Source organism: Paracoccidioides brasiliensis (genome assembly GCF_000150735.1).
Source record: "Paracoccidioides brasiliensis Pb18 unplaced genomic scaffold supercont2.7, whole genome shotgun sequence".
In the NCBI taxonomy this organism is placed as follows: domain Eukaryota; kingdom Fungi; phylum Ascomycota; class Eurotiomycetes; order Onygenales; family Ajellomycetaceae; genus Paracoccidioides; species Paracoccidioides brasiliensis.
In genome coordinates, this window is record NW_011371364.1 from 970713 (window position 1) to 993869 (window position 23157).

At 48.6% G+C, this 23157-nt stretch overlaps 9 protein-coding genes across 9 annotated transcripts in view; 4 read left to right on the forward strand and 5 right to left on the reverse strand.

Moving 5' to 3' along the window:
• Positions 1–452, forward strand: part of PADG_12018 (uncharacterized protein) — a gene marked incomplete at both ends in the record, with an annotated part of 1082 nt that extends 630 nt beyond the window's left edge. Inside the window, one exon of the mRNA XM_010763305.1 lies at positions 23–452. Coding sequence (XP_010761607.1) covers positions 23–452 — 430 coding nt within the window. The remainder of the gene's footprint in view (positions 1–22) is intronic.
• Positions 453–1457: 1005 nt separating this feature from the next.
• On the reverse strand, positions 1458–2693 carry PADG_05988 (uncharacterized protein; the record flags this gene model as incomplete). The annotated part of the gene is made up of 2 exons (XM_010762988.1): positions 1458–1634; positions 1749–2693. 2 exons carry the CDS (start codon positions 2691–2693, stop codon positions 1458–1460), a joined length of 1122 nt encoding a protein of 373 aa, XP_010761290.1.
• Positions 2694–4932: 2239 nt separating this feature from the next.
• On the reverse strand, positions 4933–7016 carry PADG_05989 (uncharacterized protein; the record flags this gene model as incomplete). The annotated part of the gene is made up of 5 exons (XM_010763196.1): positions 4933–5030; positions 5112–5514; positions 5649–6238; positions 6323–6516; positions 6796–7016. 5 exons carry the CDS (start codon positions 7014–7016, stop codon positions 4933–4935), a joined length of 1506 nt encoding a protein of 501 aa, XP_010761498.1.
• Positions 7017–8756: 1740 nt separating this feature from the next.
• Positions 8757–10251, forward strand: PADG_05990 (uncharacterized protein; the record flags this gene model as incomplete). Its single annotated transcript, XM_010762989.1, has 6 exons — positions 8757–8930; positions 9010–9046; positions 9125–9192; positions 9270–9643; positions 9716–9786; positions 9857–10251. The coding sequence occupies 6 exons, from the start codon at positions 8757–8759 to the stop codon at positions 10249–10251; spliced, it is 1119 nt and encodes a 372-aa protein (XP_010761291.1).
• Positions 10252–10904: 653 nt separating this feature from the next.
• PADG_05991 (uncharacterized protein) lies at positions 10905–12608 on the reverse strand (the record flags this gene model as incomplete). The annotated part of the gene is made up of 3 exons (XM_010763197.1): positions 10905–11423; positions 11513–12342; positions 12416–12608. The coding sequence occupies 3 exons, from the start codon at positions 12606–12608 to the stop codon at positions 10905–10907; spliced, it is 1542 nt and encodes a 513-aa protein (XP_010761499.1).
• A 166-nt stretch (positions 12609–12774) lies between these two features.
• On the reverse strand, positions 12775–13307 carry PADG_12019 (uncharacterized protein; the record flags this gene model as incomplete). Its single annotated transcript, XM_010763306.1, has 2 exons — positions 12775–12866; positions 13139–13307. 2 exons carry the CDS (start codon positions 13305–13307, stop codon positions 12775–12777), a joined length of 261 nt encoding a protein of 86 aa, XP_010761608.1.
• A 411-nt stretch (positions 13308–13718) lies between these two features.
• PADG_05992 (uncharacterized protein) lies at positions 13719–15856 on the forward strand (the record flags this gene model as incomplete). Its single annotated transcript, XM_010762990.1, has 6 exons — positions 13719–13871; positions 13927–14060; positions 14144–14934; positions 15073–15262; positions 15333–15398; positions 15478–15856. 6 exons carry the CDS (start codon positions 13719–13721, stop codon positions 15854–15856), a joined length of 1713 nt encoding a protein of 570 aa, XP_010761292.1.
• Positions 15857–16915: 1059 nt separating this feature from the next.
• On the reverse strand, positions 16916–19539 carry PADG_05993 (uncharacterized protein; the record flags this gene model as incomplete). Its single annotated transcript, XM_010763198.1, has 9 exons — positions 16916–17614; positions 17733–17935; positions 18001–18111; positions 18175–18561; positions 18629–18752; positions 18834–19098; positions 19162–19244; positions 19307–19429; positions 19498–19539. 9 exons carry the CDS (start codon positions 19537–19539, stop codon positions 16916–16918), a joined length of 2037 nt encoding a protein of 678 aa, XP_010761500.1.
• Positions 19540–20176: 637 nt separating this feature from the next.
• PADG_05994 (uncharacterized protein) lies at positions 20177–22734 on the forward strand (the record flags this gene model as incomplete). The annotated part of the gene is made up of 8 exons (XM_010762991.1): positions 20177–20558; positions 20656–20772; positions 20836–20944; positions 21033–21261; positions 21320–21477; positions 21538–21750; positions 21815–22235; positions 22396–22734. The coding sequence occupies 8 exons, from the start codon at positions 20177–20179 to the stop codon at positions 22732–22734; spliced, it is 1968 nt and encodes a 655-aa protein (XP_010761293.1).
• Positions 22735–23157: the final 423 nt, after the last annotated feature.

Sequence of the window (23157 nt, forward strand, 5' to 3'; positions counted from 1 at the left end):
CCGGCGGCTTCATAAAAACGAGGCGTTGGCCCGGTTGCGGTGGCGGCCCAAGTTTCGGTGCAGGTGGTGCTGGCTTTCGTACGCGCGGTGGAGCCGCCGCTGCGAATGTCGGACAGCACGTTGCGGGCTCATCTGGGCATGATGGTGGTGCTGCTGCTGGTGGCGGCGGTGGTAGTGGAAGAGGTGGTGGCGGATCGTCCAGGGGAGGTGGTGGGACGGTGCGCAAGGCGCGTGTGACGAAGGCGGGGAGGGAGACGATGCTGAAGGAGAAGCTGGAGAGGCAGAAGATGGGGTTGGAGTTGGCGGGGAAAGGAGGGGCTGGTGTTGGAGTTGATGGGAGTTCCGGGGTTGGGGATGGCGGTAGTGGTGGTGGTGGTGGTGGAGGCGGAGGCAGAGGCAGAGGGGAAGGTGGAGGGGGTGCGGGTGTGAATGATAGCGCTGTGGGTGTATAGAGTGTGAGAGTGAGAGGATCTCAGGGTATTGTGATAATGGGTTGAAGATTTTAGAGGCGGAGGGGACCTTTTAAGGGGAAGAGGAGGTGGGAAACGGAATATTTGCTGCTTTTTATTAATTTTATTTTATTTTTGTTTCACTGTTTTAATCTTGTTTGCGACTGCTCCGGATGGGACGTGTGATTGGCTTGGTTTGGCTGGTTCTAAGTTCGGAGAATCTGCGAAATATATCTTGGTCTGCAGGGTTTCTATTATTCTCTTTTTCTGTGCTTTCTGCTTTCTGCTTTCTGCTTTTATGGGCTGCTTCTGGAATTCCCCATGTTATACTTTCATTTCATGCCTGCGCTGCCTAATACTCACTCTCGTCAGGCGGTTCTGTCCATCGGTCTTACTGGGCGCATATATATGCGGAAGCGTTGTTGCGGCCCTCTATTCCGTGAGTTATGTCTGTATTTCTATTTATTTGTAGGCTTTATTTCAATATTTTATGTGAGGATCGTTTACATTATGGACTTAATTATTGATGATGTCGCTTTTGCACCCTCTTTGCCTGTATCTTACTATACCCCCTTTTTTTTTTTTTTTAACACGATCACATTGGGTTCCAAGGCATTGCTTTTACCATAGAGCAGGCAGGGCACACTTAATACAGGGAGCAGTAACTAACAATGTCAGAACCATAATAAATAATATATTTCGCTCGAATTTCCCAAACAGAGTATATATCCCAAGGCTCCCCCTGCATCGCGTATACACCTGACGTATAATCCAAAAAGATAAAAAAATATCAACGTCCCACGAGGGCTTCAGAAGGAGATATCGCAACCCTCTCCACGAAAGGGAAAAGCTATATTCAAAGGTAATCAAAACAGCAGCAGGTCATTTAGGCATTGAAGCTAACGTGCACATGGTCCCTGTAGAAAAATTCCAGGTATGATTAGCAACGCTGCTCCCCGGATGGATAGACATACATACTCTCGAGCTCGAGCTCGATTTTTCATAAACTTACCAGTGATTAGCAGTGACCCCGCCTCTATCTTCCATCTGCTTCCATTGGGCCCACGGTCTAACCCGCTCGCCAGACTCCCAGATCTTCTGTCCCCAGATGACGTACGTAACCCTGAGCTCGCCAGCGTGGTTCATAACCCATTCGCCGAGTGGCTGGCCGTTGGGAGAGTGCGCCTGGTGCGAGTGGATCGAGCCATCAGCATTTATTTCGTTTGATGAAGAAATATACATATATATATATATATAGCTTATATATATAGCTTATATACCAAGGATCTAAGCACTTACACCAGTCATGAGATCCAGTGCCAGGCCAAGAGGATGCTCAGACTTGCCCGAGCGCTGCCCATAACAGCCGACGGATTTGACTTTGCCCGGATTGGCATTGATGATCTTGTACCCGGCATCGATAACATGTCTCTTGCACTTGTGCTCGGGGATCTTGACGGGGGCAGCCGCCGGAGGTGGAGGCGGCTGCTTCTCCGTGCAGCACATCACATCGTTAGGGTCCTTAGGGCAAGTCCAGGGATCATTTGGTGTTCCCGCGCCTGGTGTAGCGAAGCCCCTGCAGGCGGATTTCTTGACGCAGACGCCTGGCACGCCGCGGGCGTTGCACTTCTTCCCCCCTGAGCCTGGAGGGGGAGGGGGAGGGGGAGCTCTATCGGTACAGCACATCACGTCGGTGGGGTCTTTGGGGCATGTCCAGGGGTCCTCAGGGGTGCCAGCGCCGGGCGTTGCAACGCCGCTGCAGGCGGACTTCTTGATGCACACGCCAGGGACGCCACGGGCGTTACACTTCTTTCCCGGCGGTCGTGTGGGTGGCTTCTCCGTACAGCACATCACGTCGTTCGGGTCCCTGGGACAAGTCCAGGGGTCATCAGGCGTCCCTGCGCCAGGCGTTGCGGTGCCCCTACATGCCGATTTCTTGATGCAAGTTCCTGGTACGCCGTAAGCTGAGCAGCTACGCGGAGCGCGCTTGGCAAGATCGTCGTCATCAGCTTCGGTAAAGCTGGGTTCGACTGGAGGCAGTTCGGCGGTGCAGCATTGCCAGCCGTGTGGGGAGTGATGGCAGAATCCACCGGCTACGGGAACTCCGTTCCAAGCCTTACATTCAGCCGGGGGCATGCAGTGTCCCTCTTCGCCCTGAACGTCGCATTGTTCCCATCGCTTGGATTTGGCGGAGAGCGACGTGCAGGTGGCCGTGAGGGCTAGAATTGGGATGAGGTATCTCATCTTTTCTCAATCGATTCGTCTCGTTCGCTATTCGTAAAAAGTCTATAGCAGCAACAGCGTAGTTTTAAAGTAGAGGGAAATATAATGGATGTCGGTATATGTCACCTTCGCAGAAGTGCTTGACCCCTTGATTAGTTATGAAAATGCAAGCTATACGGGTGTCGAAGGGATTCTTATAGCTTTGATCTCTTCTATTCTTTCTATCTATCCCCTCAAGGTCTCTAAATACGTCTCCGCCTCGCCGCTCGGACTCTGTCCTCGTGAGGCTCACACTTCTTGCCTCAAATACGATGCAAGTCAGCCCACAACCAAAGTGGCAGTCGATCAGGCCTCCTCCACATTGGGAGGATTTCCCTTCAGGGCAGCTCCTTGAAAGCCGGAGAGACCAAAAGAGACTCGTGGCATGAGGCATGATACAGAGTGATGCTGGTAAAGGCCATATTCTCCATGGAAAGCGAGGTATTGGTGTACCAAGGACGACAGAAGGAAGCCATGAAACAGATGGCAAAGGGGAACCAGAGAGCAACCGTAGAAACGATCAAACGATCAAACGATCAAACGAATCAAATTGTAATAATTTGCTGGCCAAACGTTCCCCCCTAGCCAAGTATGTCAGTCACAAGAAGAATGGGACATCCTCAAGCTGGCTGAGCCTCAATTGCAAAGTGTGTTCATTCTCACCCTGACGTGAAGATCGCACTGGAGATCAGTCTGATTGAGACATGAAATCATTTTCTCGTTCATAAATGCACGGATAAGGAAACGAACTGCCCCGCGGTAATTATAGAACACGAAATGCTTGCAGCGGGGTTGTGCCTGTCCCCCGGGCGTTGGGTTGGAAGCTCACTCCATATCGCGGATCCCCAAGCAGATCTCCGATTGCTGACTGGCTGGTAACTAAACCTGCCAGTGCGCAGGGTTCCAGGGGGAGGCTTGTTGATGTTTCGGCTGCCGAGAAACGCGGCGATGCTGCATGCCGCTCCTGTTTCATCACGGGCGATCGCCATGTTCTGCGTCGAGATTGAGGAGTCTGAGGTTCTGGTCATGGCCATGGCCAACCGCACTGAGAACACTTCCTCTCCATATGGAATTCTTGCCATTTGATAATAAGCATGAGCTGGTCTTCCTCGTATGGCGCGGGCATCAGCATCTAGTAGTCAAGTGTCGATATCCGTCGTATTCACCAAATCCCATCTCGCCCAAAATGACTGCAGAGTAACCAAAGTCTCCTTCAGCCTTTCTTGAAGACTCAAGAGAAGAGATCATCACTGTTATTATTGCGATGTTGGACGCGGTTCATTGTGGATACGAAGCTCGAGATGCAGCGAGTTATCCGTCTCCGTGTCCCCACTTGAGCCAAGACAGCGCGCTCGCTCTCCAGAAGTTAACCAAGCAGTTAGTTAACGCTATTTTAGGGCTTTGCAAACCGCAACCCAACCAGACTTAGACTAAGCAGAATAGCGAGGGAACAAGTCCTGAGGCTATGAACCTGTTTGTGCCTGCAGATCAACACGACCTCCAAACGAGCAGTTGGTTCCTGAGAAACGATTCCGAGCCGCCAACGGAGCATCTGGAAAAACGAATTCTAGAGATAGCACAACTAACTCACTCTATCCACCCTCATGTTGGCCATCGCCGGTCAATTGACAAGTTGATTGGGCGCAAGGGAGGCTCAACCTCGAGGCGAGCGATGAGCAAGTTACTGTTTGTGACGGAGTGATCCCCATCTCGACTCGCTATATATCCACGTATACGGATAATATATCCTGGAACTGACACTTCTGAATCCCGTTTGTATCGATGCAAGGACACGCATAAAAGTAATCCCCCGGGATGCAGCCATTCTACAGCCTTTTCTCTGGTTATACCGTGGAAATTGTTAAGTCTCGGTTGAAAGCTCTCTTGAGTGGACGAAGCGGACGAATGCAAGCCGCGACTGAAGTGCCGTCGTACGTGCCTGTGTCCGAAGGCGCCTAATCCGATTGTGAGATATTATGGAATCTGGTTTTGCCGCATGCAGCTGAGAAAAGTCTGTTCCATAGTGTGCTAATCTGTTGAACTATAAATGTGCATGTACCTCATGAGTTGCTCCTACAAGCTGAGAGCGAGAACTCGGTTCTGCTAATCATTTTTACAAGTTATGATAGCTGGTATTAACTGGTGATCATATTACAAATTCTTGGGGTAAAATTTACCGACATACGCAGTCTAATTATGTATAAGAATATATATACCTTCCTCAAGAAGAAACCTTCCCGCAGCCCCGATCAAACTCCATAGGGTTGATGAAGGTCTCGCATCCTTCATTGTTCAGCCCAAGCTGGATGAGAGTTTTCTCTGCAACAAATCTATTGCGTTAGAACCGCGTTGCTCTGGTTGATCGCGCATGAGAATGAACATGGAAGATTAGGCACGCACCCTTAGGTTTAAAAATTGGCCACCCTATCTGTTTCAAGCCGCCCCTAGGATCGGCTGCAAAGCGTGCCCAGGCATTCTGCATAACTTTCTTGAGTTTGGTTTGTTCCTGCGACTCAGGCAACCCGCTAACGTCACGGGATGCCCCGAATATCATATGCAGGTCAACGCCGTGATACGCACGACTGTTCGGATGCAGACGCGTATTATCCCAGTCGGCATAATATCGGAATCTCCAGACGGGAACACCGTGTTTGGCACGGTCTGCAGTTGTTTGCGAGGTAGGGCAGGAAAAGACTTCGTAATTAAACTCTTCCCACTCCTCAGGTGTAAGGATGTTTCCCCTCGCGTAAGCGGAGATGTTGTAAAAGCCTGCTTCGTTGTCAGTGTGGCCGACCACATATGGCTGTTTGTTGGTTTCGTTTGGTTAGCGCAACTACTCAAGCAAAATGGGCAACGAAAAATAATCATCTTGGTGCGGGGAACAAAAGAGCGTCTGTCAATCGGATCAGGTTAAGGAACAGGAGAGGCGATAATTACAATTCGAGCAAATTTGCCTCCTGAAGACAGCGAAGCGTAGTTATCAAAAACGACTCTACCATCGGGCGTAGGTTGAAACACAGGCTGGGAGCGCGCGACGCTGGAACCAGGAGGAGGGGGAATGGCAGTAATGGCTTTTTTGATTTCTGTCGCACTCTTCCTTCTCATACAGGGCATGACATCGCCCGACGAGCCACATCCCAGCAACGTGCTGGCATTGTACCAGTGCCGAGTTGCAAGTTCCCTTGAATTGACCGGGAAGCTGAACACGGTGCCGGAATGTGAGATCAACCCTGCAACGATGGGGTCCTTGGCCCAAGCATAGGACCAGAAATCAACTGCTACACTTCCGGCAGATTGGCCAAAGATCGTAATCCGCTTCGGGTCACCACCAAAGGCTTTGGCATTGTCGCGAACCCACTCCACTGCAAGGCGCTGGTCAAGCAAGCCCAAGTTCTGAGTTATACCTGGTGCCCCCGGAAAGCCGAAGATATTGACTCTGTAATTGACTGTGACGATCACCACGTCTTGAGCTTCCGCGAAATACTTGCCGTTCAAGTATGGTGTGTTTGTAGCACCAGTCGTGTATCCTTAATTTAATGCACGTTAACATCTGCTGGCGATTTTTTTTTGTGGGGGGGGGGGGGGAAGTGCGATTGATGTTTGTGGCTTACTTCCGCCATAAAAGAACACAAGAACCGGCTTTTTACGACTTTTGCCATTATTTGCGCCGGACCAGATGTTGAGAGTCAAACAGTCTTCACTTTGCGGGTTATTATTCTGACCCGCGAAAGCGGCCAGAACACGTTTGAACTGAGGGGTCTCATTTGGGAAATCTACCCGTGAGGAAGCGGTGAAAAGACAATCGCTATCAATACCATTGTTAGTATGTATTTACCTCAGATCCACTCAAATGTTCATATCAAAGCAAGATATGAAGCACGGCATAAAACATACTTCGACTAGAAAAGAGCACGCAATCATAGTCAGTTAACAAAAAGAAAAAGAAAAAATATATATATATAAATAAAGGCAAGGTCCAAATACTAGAGAATTCATGTGAGAGGGAGGATGCAATAAATAAGACGATCATGCTTGGTTGAGGTGGGGGGGGGGGGGGGGGATCTTTCGTGGCAGACTGACAAACTTTGAAGCTTCAAATATGAGTTTCAACGAGGGCCGTCGTGGGGCAGAAAATCGAAGATCTGCAACTGGAGGCTTTGCATATGGGATTCCCAAGAACTCTTGGACATCGCGAACGCCAGTCGCGGAATGACCGATGATCAGTCCATTGGTGGTCAGAACAATAAAAAATGAGAAACCGAGATCGATCAACGCGAAGGAGACCAAGAAGAAAAGACCTTTCATTGCGCTCTCTGTGCCTTGTGAGACTGCCCAAATAAACCGAGTCATAAATAAAAGAAAAGAGAGGAGGGTGGTCGGGGATGAAACATAATTGGGGACTCTTAAGAACGCAAAACTTAGATTGATGCACGGTCAATAAAGCCAATGTAGCATTTGAAAGCAAATGGTCCATTATTTCATCATTTCCATGCAATCATAGCCGAGATGACTGGGAGACATCCATGCATGATTTTTGGTCAGTCAGATTGACCTCTTCATCTGCTTTGTTCCGCGGGATTAAGAACGACGCTCCTCCTCGGAACGTCCCCTCAATCGAAAAAGTACGGTTTAACAAGAAGGCTAAGCCTTAGCCACAGCCGCCTAAGTGTTAATCCCGGTCAACAAGATTTAGTGTCGGCTTTTTAGCATGGAGATTGGATGATCACCAGCACCACCGTCAGCTTCGGAATATCGGGACAAGAGCGCTGGTTGTTCCTCGTCGCTCTCCAAGGTTCGAACCATCTGGTCCAACCCACAAGAAACAGAACCCAGATGGATGGGAAGAAACGTTACCCTAAGAATCCCAGGAAAACGTGGACAAGTGGAATTTGAAAATTGTTTGCCGTGCTAGTCAGTATATACATGCACTGTCAATGTCAATCGCTGAGTTAATTGCTCCTCTGTTAAACTGTCAATTCTCACCAGTTATATTAGTCTCCATGCCTCAGCTTACTGTAAGGCCCAACACAATATTCCCCCCCCCCCCTCCGGCCCCAATTCTTGTTTTCGCAAGTGCCGGATTCTTTCAGTCTTTCCACCAAATTTTAAAAATTTCAAAAAGCCCGTCAGCGAGACTAAGGCTCAATGTCGTCAAAGGCTCCCATAAGTAGTTAACATCCTCTTGGAGCTTCAAACGTTAGCATTCCAACAGTAACTCCACAACTGTCAAGAGGTATCATCGCTATCCATGAAAACCCACGACACTTGCCGTTTGACTTTCAGCCACCAGCCTTAGCTTGAGCCCCGCGTGAGACCGATCGACAAGGAAGTCAACACCGGACATTGGTTCCGAAGATATTATTCATGATACGCAGTTCGCCGACATTGGATCTACTGCGCACCCGTGTCCTTTGGTGGAAAATTTCTCACATGTTGTGTTCCAAAGATTCGAAAAAAATCAGTCTATGGAGAGAGATCAGCCGAGAGGATTTTCTTCTTCTTCTTCTTCTTCTTCTTTTTTTCCCCTCTTGCTCCAATCAACAAGCGAGTAAACTAACTACGCAGCGTAAGCTTCCTTGAGAAGAAGTGATGTTAACTCATGACATGGTAAATTAATCTCCTCTCGCCCTGAACAAGGCCAGGTCGCCACGTATTTTAGCTCGCCCTCCAAGCCGGGCAGGGAAGAGCGTAGAACACCTCATGGATGGGACAAGTTTGGTAATCTTCAATCACTAAAGCTTTGGGACTCCAGTCAAGATGATTGGAGTAGAACGAAGCCTATCCATTCAGTGGAAGTAAACAACATGGATTCCCCAGTCCTCTGCTGCTGCGTACTAATTGAAATGGCAGAGCCGTCTGCCCGGGTCTTCTTCCTTTGTAGATGTTTTGGTCACCGTTGGATGGGGACATTCGCAGGGATGCAACAAGAACTTAAAGAGTATGGCATAACCCGCAACAGTTCACATCCAACTGACTGCATACGCAGCTCTTGTTATGGTCAGTATTGATCCCGCCCGAGAGGTATTTGTTTCCACTGTTCGATAAATGGCGATCAACTATGGCCAGGGCGATGCGAACGAGCCGAGCAGGGGATACCAGTTATACATTACCTCACTGGTAATGATACTCGCCGCCTCGTTATTTGTTGCGATGCGCTTATCAACTCGGATAGCAAATAAGCAGTTCGGATCTGATGATTATATGATTGCAATCGCATTGGTTAGACACCTTTGTCTCTCCTCATGAGTTGAAAAAGGATGGATCCTGAAAGCGAAGACGTCTGTTAACCGATGTTTAGGCTTCTTCAGTTGTTATGGCAGCCGCCGTCAACTTGGGTGTGTTTTCCATTAACAGCCTGATTCGCTTCTATGGGAAGGCCCAAGGACATATACTTGCTGACATGAAATCCGTAGCGGTGGTCAACGGGTATGGGAAACGTTCAACCGATCTTGCACCAAAAGAGAAGAACGCAGCGCTCAAAGTTCGTTCGCAACCTGTTTCCGATATTTTACTTTATCAATGGCAGTCGCGCAATCCCTTTTGCTGACAGATTCACAGTGGTTCTTCATAGCCCAAATTTTTTACAAACCAGCTCTCGGGTTCACGAAGATTTCGATTTTGTGTCTCTACCATCGAGTATTCGTATCTCCCCCTTACCCACGCATATTCCAGGTCGCGATCGTGTTGATTAGCTTATGGGCGATCAGCACTACCTTGGCGACGATATTCCAGTGTGTTCCGCTAGAAGCGTCCTGGAACAAGAAAGTCAATGGCAAATGTATCCATAAAAACGCCTTCTGGTACGGATATGCAGTGACAAATACGACCACAGATTTCATTGTTTTCCTGCTGCCAATCCCAGCACTGGTAAAGCTGCATCTGCACTGGAAGGAGAAGGTTGGAGTTGTGGGCGTCTTTGCTCTTGGATTCTTGTCAGTGCCACAGCCCCCCCCCCCCAAACGTCTGATTCGAGAGACAAACGGTGGTTGACTTGGACGTCTTAGTGTGTGTATCACCAGCATCATCCGAACGACTGCTGTTGCGCAAACAACTTCGGGAGAAAAGGATATCACTTGTAAGCATATTCCACATCGAACCCGTTCCCTAAACGAACCCTTCATTGGGCTGACAGTTTGGCACCTCAGGGGACTTTATTCCCAGATCAACGTGGACCTCGATAGAAGCAAACACCGGCATAATCTGCGCATGCCTTCCCATACTGAAGGGGCCTCTCGTCAGGTTATTCCCACGGCTCTTTAACGCCACGACAGCCAAATCGAAAGGATCCTATCCATTCAGTCAAGAATCATATAACCTCCACCAGCGGTCCAACAAGATGAAAAATAAAAACCTGGGAAGAGAATACATGACAACTGTCTCCAGGCCTGAAAGCATTGTAGCAGATCCATGCACGGCAAGCGAGGAACACATCCTCGACGAAGAGAGAATCCATAGGTGGCCTTTGGAGGATCGAATTGAGAGGAAAACAGACGTCACCATTAGCTACAGTAAAAGGGGACCATCCCAAGATTTTAGATAGACACGACCTTGCATGAGCGTAGGTTAGCAAATACAACTATCCCTTGTATATTGACATACGCAAGAAGAATTCAAAAGTAGCATCTTTTGACATTTCTTCAATGGGGCACGCTGCCAGTCACGTGAATATGTCACGTGAAGAAAGAGCTTAATAGCTAACGAATTCTCAAATCTTAATAACTAAACTGCAGAGGACGAAGGGAAACAAGGAAGAATCCAAATTCATGAGGGTGAAATTCGGGAGAGTGAAATTGGATAGCCTTGATTACAGCTGGTAAATGAATGTTCAATGCTTGATCCAATTAGAGATCGAGTAACGAGTTAACTAGTGATTGGATACTTGATTCTGAAAGAAATTCTTAATTGAGTGTTCACTCACTCACTGACTGACTGACTGACTATAGTTAGAATCTCTTGCATCTTGATCTCATAATTGCAAGTTGCGGTGATAACTGGTGCATACAGATCCCCGAGTTCACCTGGTATTAATACAGAAAACAAATCGTGAATTGGTTACTCGCTCGCTTAGAGTTAACTTCAGCTATTTATGGTTAGAGAGAGCTACAAACACCACGGTTTCCCCAACCTCGCAGAGGACTCTCCATTCTTCATCAGCATCAATTGCGGGTTCACGAGCCATCCATCAGCATCCGTTTACACCAAAATATCCTGCTGCGGCACAAGCGTACTTAGTCTCGTTCCCAAGCACCCCGGCAGCTCTGTCGTCGCAACTCCAAGGGCTCGATAACCACCGCGAATGCAGTCTGCTTCCACGCCCTTTGCTCGCAAAACGCTGGTTGCAACACGCGATGTGTCTCCATTATAACACAGCACAAGAACACGCTGTTCATTGAGGTTCGCAGAATCCTTTACCCGCTCGAAGACGCTTTCAAGTTCCAACCATTGTGCTTCCAGCACTTTCGGCTCAGCGAATGGACTGGGCGTTTTGGCGGCCAGACTCTTCAGCGGAACGTTCATGGCGCCCGGGAGATGCCCGCTCTCATAGTCGACTGTCTTCCGCAAATCAATTACATAGGTCTGTGCCTTCGCATTGATTTTGGCCCAGGAATAAGCCTTCACTGCTTCAAAGGGCTCATAGAAGCGGGGAAGAACGTCCATGGGGTGTAGTTCCCACGCCTCGTCATAACGGTAGAGGTCGACTTTGGTCAAATTCTGGCAAGCCATAAGTTTTAGGGCCTCTCCGGGATGGGCTGCAAGGATGACAAAACGGAGTAGAAGGTTGGTTGGCATTTTCCACTTACCTCATTATGGATTGCAGGGAATTTCGCCGGCCCTAATTTCTGGAAGTACTCGTCGATGTACTGGTATGGCAGATCGCAACACAAGAAAACGCAGTGGGTTAAGCCATCAGAACCTGCGAGCTCTGACAAGGTTCCCTCTGACTTGCGCTTTCTTAACATTCGCAAAAGCCCGCCTAGGTTGAATCCCGACGATGGCCCACAGACCAGACCCTCCCGACACATATCGAGGGATAGTGAAAAGGATTCGAGGGATCCAACTTCCTCTATTGCGTCGACAGCCTCTCTCCACGGGAACTCAACGGGGAGAAGAAGAGAATAGGATCTTGGACCTGGAACTCGGTCCCCCGGAGCTGTGCAAACCCCAAGCCGAAAGACTGAAGGCTTCGCTTGCTTGAAATAAGTGCCCAGTCCTGTCATTGTCCCTGAAGTCCCCATGCCTGCGCAGATCACGTTTATTTGAGGAAGTTGCTTCAGGATCTGCGGCCCTGTCCAGCGGATATGTGCCTTCCAATTGTTTTGATTTTCGTATTGATTCGGGTTGACGACATCGTCGGAAGCCATCGCCATTTTTTTGGCGTTCTGGATCCCGCCGCGCTCGTCTAGTGGCTCGGGTTGCGACGGTCCTCCAAAAAGGGTGATGTCGAGCCCAAAGAATTGCATCAGTTTCAATTTTGTGTTGCTCGTTTTATTGCTGAGATATGCTCTGACATCACTGATATTGTGGAATATTCTCGCGATCAATGACATCGAAATAACGGTCGATCCAGAGCTGTACTCGATGATTGTACTTGTTTTACCTGGTACAACATTGGACTCTAGCATATTCAGCGCTAGATGAGAAAAGGGGGTCTAGTTAGCCTCACGCATGTCACCCCGGAAATGCACTGCGCGAGAAGACAGTACCTGGAATAGCCTTCACATTGTTTGCGGGGTGCATTGCCATGACCTTTGCATATATCCGCACCCCGTCTTTATAAAGAGGATTCAGGCGCTCCGGAATTTCCACCAGCGGTAATGGAGGCTGGCAATCAGGGTTGAAATATTTTCTCAGGGCATCAGGGCCATAATACACATTGAGAACATTAGGGTCCGCCATGTTTTCATAAGGTTGGAGGTGAAGGCTTCTGGCACGCATATAAATGGACACGAAAGTGGATAATGAGTCTCCCACAAAAGTACATACACGTTGCAGCTGAACGGGGGCAGCCTGTCGATTTATACATATTTGGCCAGCTCACTGAGATCAGTCTACCACTACAAATTTACACCGGGTGCGGATATCCACTATCAGGAATATCTGGAGATCTCCCGTTCCGTCTTGGACGGATGGTCCATTCATTGGTGGGCTGGATCCCTGAAGTAAGGATTGTCGCTGTTGAATAACCCCTAGAGCAACGTTTGAATAACATGTTGACCAGGTTTCTTTGGTATGATTAGGTCAGTTCTCTTTGCTCGAAAACTTTACTATTCGTCTAGATCAAACTAGGCGTCTGTTTTAATTTTCTTCCTTCCACTATTTCCCCTTTCTCTCCCGTCTCCTTATCGTTTTATCTCCCCCATCCAGGACAACTCAGAGATATAGCTCCTAAGGTTCCCAGTCTCAACTTCCCCCGTAGAATTTAAAACCCCTGACGAGCATCTTATCCTCTATTTTCTTGTGATGAAATGTTACAAACGAAATGCTACGTGGCAGGGCAACGTTTGGGGACCTGGAGATACTGACAAGTACCTTGTGGTCAACAGAATATTGAGATGTGCCGAATTCTTTTCCGAGGACCTTGAGATGCCCAGCCATCATGGATTGGTATCCCGTTGTTGTTTGTTCCTGATGTCTTATCCGAACTACAAATCGAAGAGAGGAACTTCACGGATCTCATCATCGTTGGACTGTGGAGCATGTTTCCTTCGTGAGAAATGCCCTGTATATAAGGCGGGTCGAAGTCTGGAACCCTCTCAAACACCCTCAATTAACGACTTGCTACCGTTTACATCACCTCGCTCCCCCCCTCCACTCCTGGCGCCCCCCTTCTCCCCCTTCGCCGCCGCGATCTTTATTCATTGCGCTCATTCACACATTATATATGGAAATAAGAAAGATTTTTTCATTCTCTAACTTGCAGGCCAAATAGTTTCCTTCATAGATTAGAAGTTGCTGAGGAAATTCTACTGTTCGTCGCCAGCTCCAGCTGCCTTCCGAGCCGGAAAAATGAACGGAAGCTCCACTGTTTCCGAGTCCACTCAATGTTCAAAGACAGATACGCCGTCGGATGATGGTAGCAATGGAGCAGGGGCCGAAAAAGGGAGTCCCCATGTCTTCAATGAGCAGACAAACTTCGTTCCAAGGCGCACCATCATTACTGTTAGTATATGACATGCACATAAGAGACGAAGTCATCTATGCTAACCAACATTAGATATTCCTGGCATGTGCCAGTCTTGATCTACTGGCTTTAATAGACCAGACCACTCTAGCCGCCAGCCTTTCAATTATATCAAATGATCTGGCTGCGGGGGACGAAACGTTATGGATAGCTGGAGGTTATTTCGTGTAAGTCAATCGTATATCATTGATGGTTACTTGGATTGTGGGCTGTATATCAACATTGTTGCAAAATTGCTAACATACAAAAGGACGTCGACGTGTTTCCAACTGCTTTACGGGCGCTTTTCTGACATCTGGTCACGGAAAGTAATCCTCTACATTGGTCTCGTCATCTTCTTCATAGGATCTCTAGCATCCTCTCTCGCACGAACAGCAATAGAGTTGATCGTCTTCCGCGCGTTGAGCGGCATTGGCGGTGGTGGCTTGATAACTCTAGGGCAGCTAATAGTCAGTGACGTCGTTCCGCTCCGTGAACGGGGAAAGTATCAAGGTATTTTAGGTTCTGTAGTAGCCCTCGCCAACGGCATCGGACCGGTGATTGGCGGTTCCTTAGCCTCGATATCAAAGGGCTCATGGCGGTGGATATTTCGTCTCAACCTCCCGCTTACAGTACTTGCCATCCTCTGCGTCAAATTCTTCATGCCGCTAAGAAAAGTAGAAGGAAACTGGCGGGCGAAACTTCGGACGATAGATTTCACTGGCGCTTTTCTTGCGCTTGGCGGGACAGTGGTGCTCATGCTTGGCCTGGCATGGGGTGGTGAATATCCATGGAACTCAATACAGGTCGTTACCTCATTAGTCGTTGGGGTTTGTGTCTCGTTAGCGTTTGTCCTTTGGCAATGGAAGGGGGCATCTACTCCTCTGATACCGATGCATATTTTTAAGTCGCGTCTAGTCAATGGAGCCTGTCTGACGATGTTCATCAATGGGTGGAATTCTGTCGTTCAGCTCTACTACATTCCTACGTTCTATCAGCTGGCATACGGCTACTCGGCTACCAAGGCGGCTTCGTTGCTGCTACCGGTCGTATTAGTTCAGAGTACGTTTTGCAATTCTCACCCCTTCTCGAGCCAACCTAGATTTCTAAGTTGTTCCCATCGGTTTTTCTAGACACCGATTTCTACCAGTCATTTATTTTTTATTCTTTTCCCCCCCACTGTTAACTAATTTACACTAGCTGTTGGCAGTTCACTTTCCGGCCTTTTCGTGTCCTGGGCTGGTCGCTACCGAGAATGTATCCTTTTAGGATGGGTTATTTGGGCCATTGGCCTTGGTCTATACTCGACGCTTGATAGCTCTTCGGGACTTGGAAAGCAGATTGGGTATGGGCTGTTGACCGGTGCTGGTGTGGGGAACACTCTGCAGCCGTGAGTAACGAATGACGCTATCAAAGCCTTTTGAATCACTGTGTATGAAAGCGTACTTACAATCCTCCAGGGCTCTCATTGCCATCCAAGCAGGCGTTGAGCGGCGTGAAATGGCTGTCGTGACGTCATTTAGGAAGTGAGTCTATAGACACGAACACTCTTGACCACTCTTCAAGAATATCAATAGCTACTAACGTTATGAATTCCTCACGCAGCTTCTTGAGAAATCTCGGCGGAACACTTGGGATTACAACCGCAGGGGTCATCCTGCATAATGTGTTGGTCTCATCCTTTTCCTCCCTCAACCTCAGCGACTCAGAGGCCAGGAGACTTCTCAGGTCTCCTGACACGTACCTTGCTACGCTCTCGGAATCTGAGGCTTCGCGCGTTCGGTCTATTCTTATTCCGTCGTATCAGAAAGGGTTCCGAATTATATTCCTTATCGGCGCCGGGACTGCGGCATTGGCTTTTTTTCTTGCCGTTTTTCTAATACCACAAGTAGCTCTAAAGCGGCCAGATGATGATATGTTGAAAGAGGAAGGTAAAAAGAGAGTTCAGGTATCTAAAAATCGGTCCGTGCAAGATAAGGTGTGAGTGAGATGGAGTGATGGAACGTTCTCTGTTGGTATACATAAGGCGGAACCGGATACGTTGGCAGACTGCAGTTTAAAATGTCTCTAGGAGAAAATTCACAAGCTCACTGTCAGCTAAAATCTACACCTTAGTTTTGGAGCCATCTTCCTGCTCATTTTGAACACAGATGAATGCCTTTATTGGTTTCTAAACCATCCTAATGCTTAGAGCACGCCAGAGCTATGTTATCCACTCCATCGCGAAAAGCCGAACATCGATTCTCTTTGCATGTGTGTAATGGGTAATCCACCTCAAAATGCTCTACAAAATAAACTGCATTATCCAACCCGGGCTGGGAGCCCCACTTGTCTGTTCCATATCCTCCCTGGGGAGCCCTCTCTCACCACTGCACGATTGCAAACCGGTAACTATTGCCAGCAGAAACGCCTACACCGGCTTCGTTTGTCAAACAAAAATAAAAAGGTATTAGGTTGTGCATATGGTTGGCGCACTCTTTATCTGGATAGCAGACTGGCAGGGTCGACGGCTGCGTGTCTATCTCCGCTGCTTCGGCGTTTGTATGGCAACTGTCGTGACAGCTTTGAGCACCCACGCTGCGTGTGTCCATTGGCGGACGGCTTTTACTGTCTTTCGGGTGCAATCATAAATAACTGCCTTGCATGGTGGCGACGCTGTACGTTATCGAGGATTGCACCACCGCAGTTATGGTGCAACCATCGCTGGAATGTACAACTCATCTTGCTACTTGGTTGGTGGCACTGCAAAAGCAATTGGGAAATGGTTAACAATATCAGACATAACTACGTAGTTATTGCGAAGAATTCATTTTGCTCATTCAGTTGCCCTGGCTCTTTTGCTCAGCTCAGCATATCTCCTAATACGTTTATCTTCAAATCAACAGAGTGATTTTCTGTTCCCTTTCCCTTCACGCAGATAACTGTTGAAGTGTCTCCGAATATCTAAAATATGCCCAGCGAACATATTCCTCTCACTCTTCAAAACTCCCAAAAAGCCAACAGCCCCTTTAAACGCCGGAAGAAAAATGTTACCAGGGTCTTATCAATTATAATACGTTACGCTCACCACCCTATACTTCTTTTCCTTTTTGCCAACGACGACTTTTCCATCATCATCAACACTGATAAATCCGTTAGGATCGGTTCCTTCATTGCCATTCGCCGACATAAACCTCATCACATATCCCCTCTTCTCTCGAGTTCCTTTACCTTGCGAAAACTGAATATCCACTGGCACCGCCTTCGACCGCTCATGGACCTGCCTGCCCCCTGCTCCCAGCCAGACGCGCCTATCAAAGCTAGAAACCAAGAATGGGCTCTTTTGATTCGTCGCAATCGTGCCAATGTCAGTTTTATTATTGTTATAGTAGTGAATTATCCACCGAGCATTCCGAGGGCGGTATTTGTATTTCCGATCATTTCCCTGGCTAGAGGATTGCTGTGATGACATCGTCGATATCATGGCTGAGCCATCAGTGCCGTTTTGTGCAGCAAGGCTGTGGGTAAGAAGATAGCCATTCTCGCTCTCAAAAACAAGATAACGGCCCTCTGTCAGTTGCCCCGTACATATCTTATAACCCTCCTCGACAATATTTGGCATTGAGGGAGGTTGGGAGGAATAAGGGACTGGCGGCCGTGGTTTCGGGAACTGCGATTCGCAAAACGCGGAACCATCCCATTCGCCGCGGGAGTTACGGTGGGGAGTAGCAGTTTTTGGGATATTAGGCATCGAGAGGTCGGGCTGATTTGATGTATCTCAAATAATTAGTTACACAAGTATCTCCACATACATGCCGGGAGTTGAACTTTTTGGTAGGGAAAAAAAAAAAAAAGGCCAGCGGAGGGTTTCAGAGACGCACATTCTCGAAATCCAGTGAGTTTACTAGATTAGCCATGTTTTTTCTCCTCCAGTGGACCATCTCGTCCGTGCGGATGTTATCATAGCCCTTTGCGCTGAGCCATTCTTCGATGAAAAGGATTTGAGAATTGTGGTCTGCGTGTTCTGTAAAAACGCGCCCGCCACGGGTCCATGGGGAAATGATGTAGAAGGGAACTCGAACTCCTGAATTTTTAAAACGGTCAGATAGCTGGCAACTGATGGTTTTAAGTGCAAGAGACTACACCAACCAGGTCCGGTGTATACGTTTCCAAAAAGACCGTACGGATCTTGCAACCATTCGCCGGGAGTGTTCTCTGGGGAGTGGTAAGGGGGAACATGGTCACCCCAGCCCCCAGATTCTGCGTACATGTTAGTTCTATGTTCCGATTCAATCGTTAAAGACCGCAGGACCAAGGATATACCATCGTAACTAATCATGAGCAGGCTTGAGCCATATTTAGGCCCCTTGACCACTGCTTCCATGATCTTGCGTTGCAGCCATCCTCCATCCAATGGAGAATATGGCGCATGTTCAGACAACTCCTGTGGACCGACAATAAAGCTAACTTGGGGCAGAGAGCCGACGGCGGCAGCCTTGTAGAAAGCATCCAGCCCCAAATACGCCATTCCCTTCCGAGATAATGGCGATCTTGATGGCGCATTCTGGAACTGCTCAAACCAGGCCAAGGGGTTGTCATCGAAGTTATCCACTCCCTGGTAAACCTGCCAAGATACACCTGCCGCTTCGTACAGTTCGAAGACCGTCTTCCATTTGAGAGGATAGCAGTTGAGGTTAGGCGCCTCGCATCCTAGTTGTTCATTGACTTCAGCTCCAAGTCTTCACCAGGTCACAGCCTGGCCCCCGTGGGATCTCACCTGGTATTACGTTATTATCTATATATACCCCTCCTTCGTCAGGCGATTGCGGACTTCCAGGAGCATTGATACTTCCACTGACCAACGTGACTCGGTTTGGATTGGTGGCCGTGATTTGAGATTCCTATCTCACTTTTTTTAGCGACGAAGCCGGCATCACCCTGAAGTCAGGGGCTTTAAATGTTGGTGGGACTGGTGAAAATACTTGATACATATCGCCAACAGTCCAGGCGTCTGCGATGGCAAACTGGACAGGCAAATCCTGTCGTTTATGATAGCCCCAGCTCCACGGTGTATTATTTCGCACCCATCCATCATTCAATCCATGATTGATCGAGGCATGATTTTCCGTATAGCCATTGCTTCCAGCAGACATGCACTGGATCGCCTTGGACCAGTTTCCCCCCAGATATCCTAAATACCACGGCAGAAGCGTTTTGGCGTCCTTTGACATTCTCGGGTCAACGGGCCTTTATGAAGTAAGTATACTTCATGTAGTTCATGTCTGTGTAATCTAGCGGCCGGAAACTCACTGGTACCACAACGGCTTACCATTCGGGTTAATTTGCACGTTCGGGTCATTAAACCCTCTCGCCCCGGCCATGGTCCCGAAGTACTTGCAAGTCAGCCAGTCAGTATTTGCAGATTAGAAGGCAAGAATCGTTGCACAGCGCATACAGTATCCCATGACCTGTTTTCCTGCATGAAGATGATAACATGTTCTATCTCCTTCAAGCTGCGGACTGCTTCCGCGCGGACAAGCAATACAAGCAGAGGAATTGCCGTCAAGATGCCAGCAGTCTACAGCGTAGAAAACTTATGGTTAGCAATAGCAATATCCTCCCGTATGAATATGAAACCCAACTTACCACGATAAGAACGCCACCGATCTTCACCAGACGTGCAACCATCGTTCCAAACTCCTCGAATAGCCGTCGTCTTGGGTGTGCTGTCCAGTCTCAAAAGGTGCAGGATATTTGGCTAAGAGAGTAAACGTGTAGAGGCAGCCATTGCTCCTGTGAATGGCTCAAGTAAAACTTCACCTTCATTCCAAGGGGAGGCAATAAGGAGACATATAACTGCCAACCTTTGGCTCCGACTGTCTCCAGCTTATCAATCAGCTATCTTCTTCATTTCAACATGTCCAGGTGCCCAGCAGATACACGTGTGCACATCCTGGGCAATCCGAAGAAACCTCATCCTGAGACTGTTCCGGAAAGTTAAGAAGCTCCATCCCTGACGCCGGGAGTGTGAGGACCAGTAGCTTTTACTTGCTCGACTCCTAGCTGTTTAGGGTGGCAGTGCCATTTTCCAAGACTCCAAGCAAAACTCAACCCATCAGCAAAAGATAAAAGGGCAGCTGGTGGCCGCAAACTCTGTGCAAGGCCCGGAAAAGCCAAGCGAACTTGGTACCGTTACAGATGCTGTGGGTGTCTGTGTCGGACAGCATATCCTGTGTCAGCTCTTCTTGGCCCGGTGGTTCATCACTAGTTAACTAGTTAGTTAACTGATCGAACTGTCTCCGTCGGCCTTAGCCGAGATTCCTGAATGGAACGACCATCCAGCCGCAGGAGGATACGAGGCGCACGCAATTCCCAAGAGTGCCGAAGAGTGTCACCAGGGTCTGGAGAGGGAAAGCCGAGCCAAGGGACCGTCCATTGGTCCAAGCGACATCTGGCAGTTGTCGTCATATCGGTGATCTCTCTGGTGGCATTGTTCCGGGTTCTTGAAGGTTCGAACATTCCAGGTTATTTACCCGGCCTCGCACTCAAGGAGCACGTTCTGGACGTATCCTTGCACCCTGCCACTGAAGAGTTGCACCCTGAAGATCATATCTATCGTCGTGCAACAACCATCCACCTTAACTGGACAGTGACTGCGGGAGACCGTCATCCCGATGGTGTTCGGAAATCCGTCTATCTTATCAACGGTAAGTCCTGATATCCAATATCTGTGCTTGGAATTGAACCGTGGTCGAGAGGACTTTTTATCCCTGGCATCTGACATCGGACCGTAACTCTCTGCAGGCCGTTTCCCTGGCCCAACCATCGAAGCACGTTCAGGAGATCGCTTGATCATCAATGTTAAAAACGGGCTTGCGGATGAGGGCGTGTCTGTGCATTGGCATGGTCTGCACATGAAAGGTTTTCTCGCTCGCTCACGTCGAATGGTGCAGAAAGCGTGCCCTGTTGCTAACACCGTGGAAGATGGCAATCGAATGGATGGCACAACAGGAGTGACCCAATGTGCCATCGCCCCCCAAGAATCTTTTCTGTACGATTTCACCATATCTGACTCGCAGAGCGGAACCTACTGGTATGCTTATTTGCGTTTATCCTATGCTTGTTAAAATTCTCACGTACATTTTCCACTCTGCGAACATGGATTCTGACCTTGTTCCCAGGTATCACGCGCATTCCGGATTGCAGAGAGCCGATGGGCTGTATGGTGGATTGGTGATCCATCGCCCTGCCCCCAGAGGTGTTCGAGGAGTCCAACTTCGACATCCGGAATCAGATATTCTGCGATACAATTACCAAAAGGAAATCCTCCTGCTGGTAGGGGATTGGTATCATAGACGTGCCCATGATGTCTTGGAATGGTACATGAGGGCCGGATCATATGGAAATGAGGTGCTCCAGTCTCCTTTCCTTTCATCTACACAATCAAGGCCTAACAGGCGACATATAGCCTGTACCGGATTCTCTTGTTATCAACGGAGCTGGCCACTTCAATTGCGCCCAAGCAGTTCCAGCCCGTCCCGTTGATTGTCTTGAGGACGGCCATCCCGTGCCATACTTAATAATAGATCCCACACAATCATATCGGGTTCGGCTGGTAAATACTGGGTATATGGTCCCTTACAAACCCTAGACTGACATGCTCTCGTTCTAACACATCGTTTTAAGGTCTCTTGCGGGCATTTCCCTGGGCGTTGCCCAAGGGTATCTTGACGTCCTCCACCTTGATGGAGGCCTAGATGTGCAGGAGTTGAGACGGCCAAAGACATCAAATCCACAATCGATAGGCATCCTATATCCCGGACAGAGAGTAGATTTTATTTTACGGCATCATCGAAATGCTCCAGCAAAATCGTCCCTCACCGTGGAGCTAGATCCAGAGTATGGGCCACCCGGTACCAGGAAATATGCTATTCCCCTATGTCTATCCGCTAACAAAGTTCAGATGCTTCAAGTATTCCAATCCAGCACTCTCCTCCCTCCAATCCTTCCCGATATACAGTACAATTTCCAAGAGCATAAAGCAAACTTCCCTGCCACAGCCTCTGACCCTCCCCGCAAAAAATCACATCGACCTCACACAAGTATCTTCCACGCCAGCCCTACTCTCCGGCCTCCCCCCTGAAGCCGATCAAACTTACGTTGTATATACTAAAATCTCAAAAATGTCTAAGAACCACAACGTTCCCCTTGGCTATTTTAATCACACGTCGTGGCGTCCGCAATCCACTCCTCGATATCCGCTCATCGCACTGGACCCGCACGATTGGGACAAGAACCAGCTCGCAATTTCAACAGGGAGTAAACCTGTCTGGGTCGATCTTGTCATTAATAACCTTGACGAAGGCGCCCATCCGTTTCATCTTGTAGGTAAACTTCCATCTCCCCCCTTTCTCAACCCCAACTCTCTCATTGACCCTCATTGCCCCTTACTTTCATCCATATGCCATATCCATCAATTCCTCCAAACCAGTCCTCTACACAAACATATACTTGAATAATTGTACCTGAAACTAACCAAAACAGCATGGCCACGACTTCTTCGTGCTCACACTTCATGCCGCGACCCAAGGCTGGGGTTCCTATAACCCCTTCGACCCTCATCCGCGGCATCAGCAATTCCGACCATCTTCGAAGGACCTGGAAAAGGCGGTGCTCCGCGATACAGTACAGATACCCCAACGCGGGCATGCCGTTCTCCGGTTCCGCGCTGATAATCCTGGCGTCTGGTTGCTCCACTGTCACATTCTCTGGCACCTAGCAGCCGGGATGGCGATGGTGATTGATGTTATGAATGGATTTAACGTGGGGGAAAAGCCAGGAATTGCAGGAGGTGAAAACATCGCGATGTGTCAGTATTTTTAGGCGGGATTGGCTTCGGGGAACGGGAATAAAAATAAACCGATTTTCATGAAAATATATATCGGAATGGATGATGGTGTGAGCAAAGCCTAACACCCTTTAACGGTCCGGGAAAGTATGGAGTGTATGATTTTTGGAACCCCATTTTCTCATCGCCATACGGGACATACTTTCTCATATTTTCTCAGGCTAAAAACACCAGGAAACAGATGTAGATACAACAAGAGAAATGATCTCAGCTATCAAGGTGGCTGAACAACCGCTTTATGCCCCCAAATAGAATAGCTCACCCGCAAATTGAGATATTGCGAAGTTTGGCGCAAACAGGTAGATTTGTTAGTAGATTGAGAGTCCCGAATATGCAAGCTGGGCCAGCACAAGTTTCTTTGACGCCGTGCAGCCCTCTTCTACCGCCACAGAGTAGCA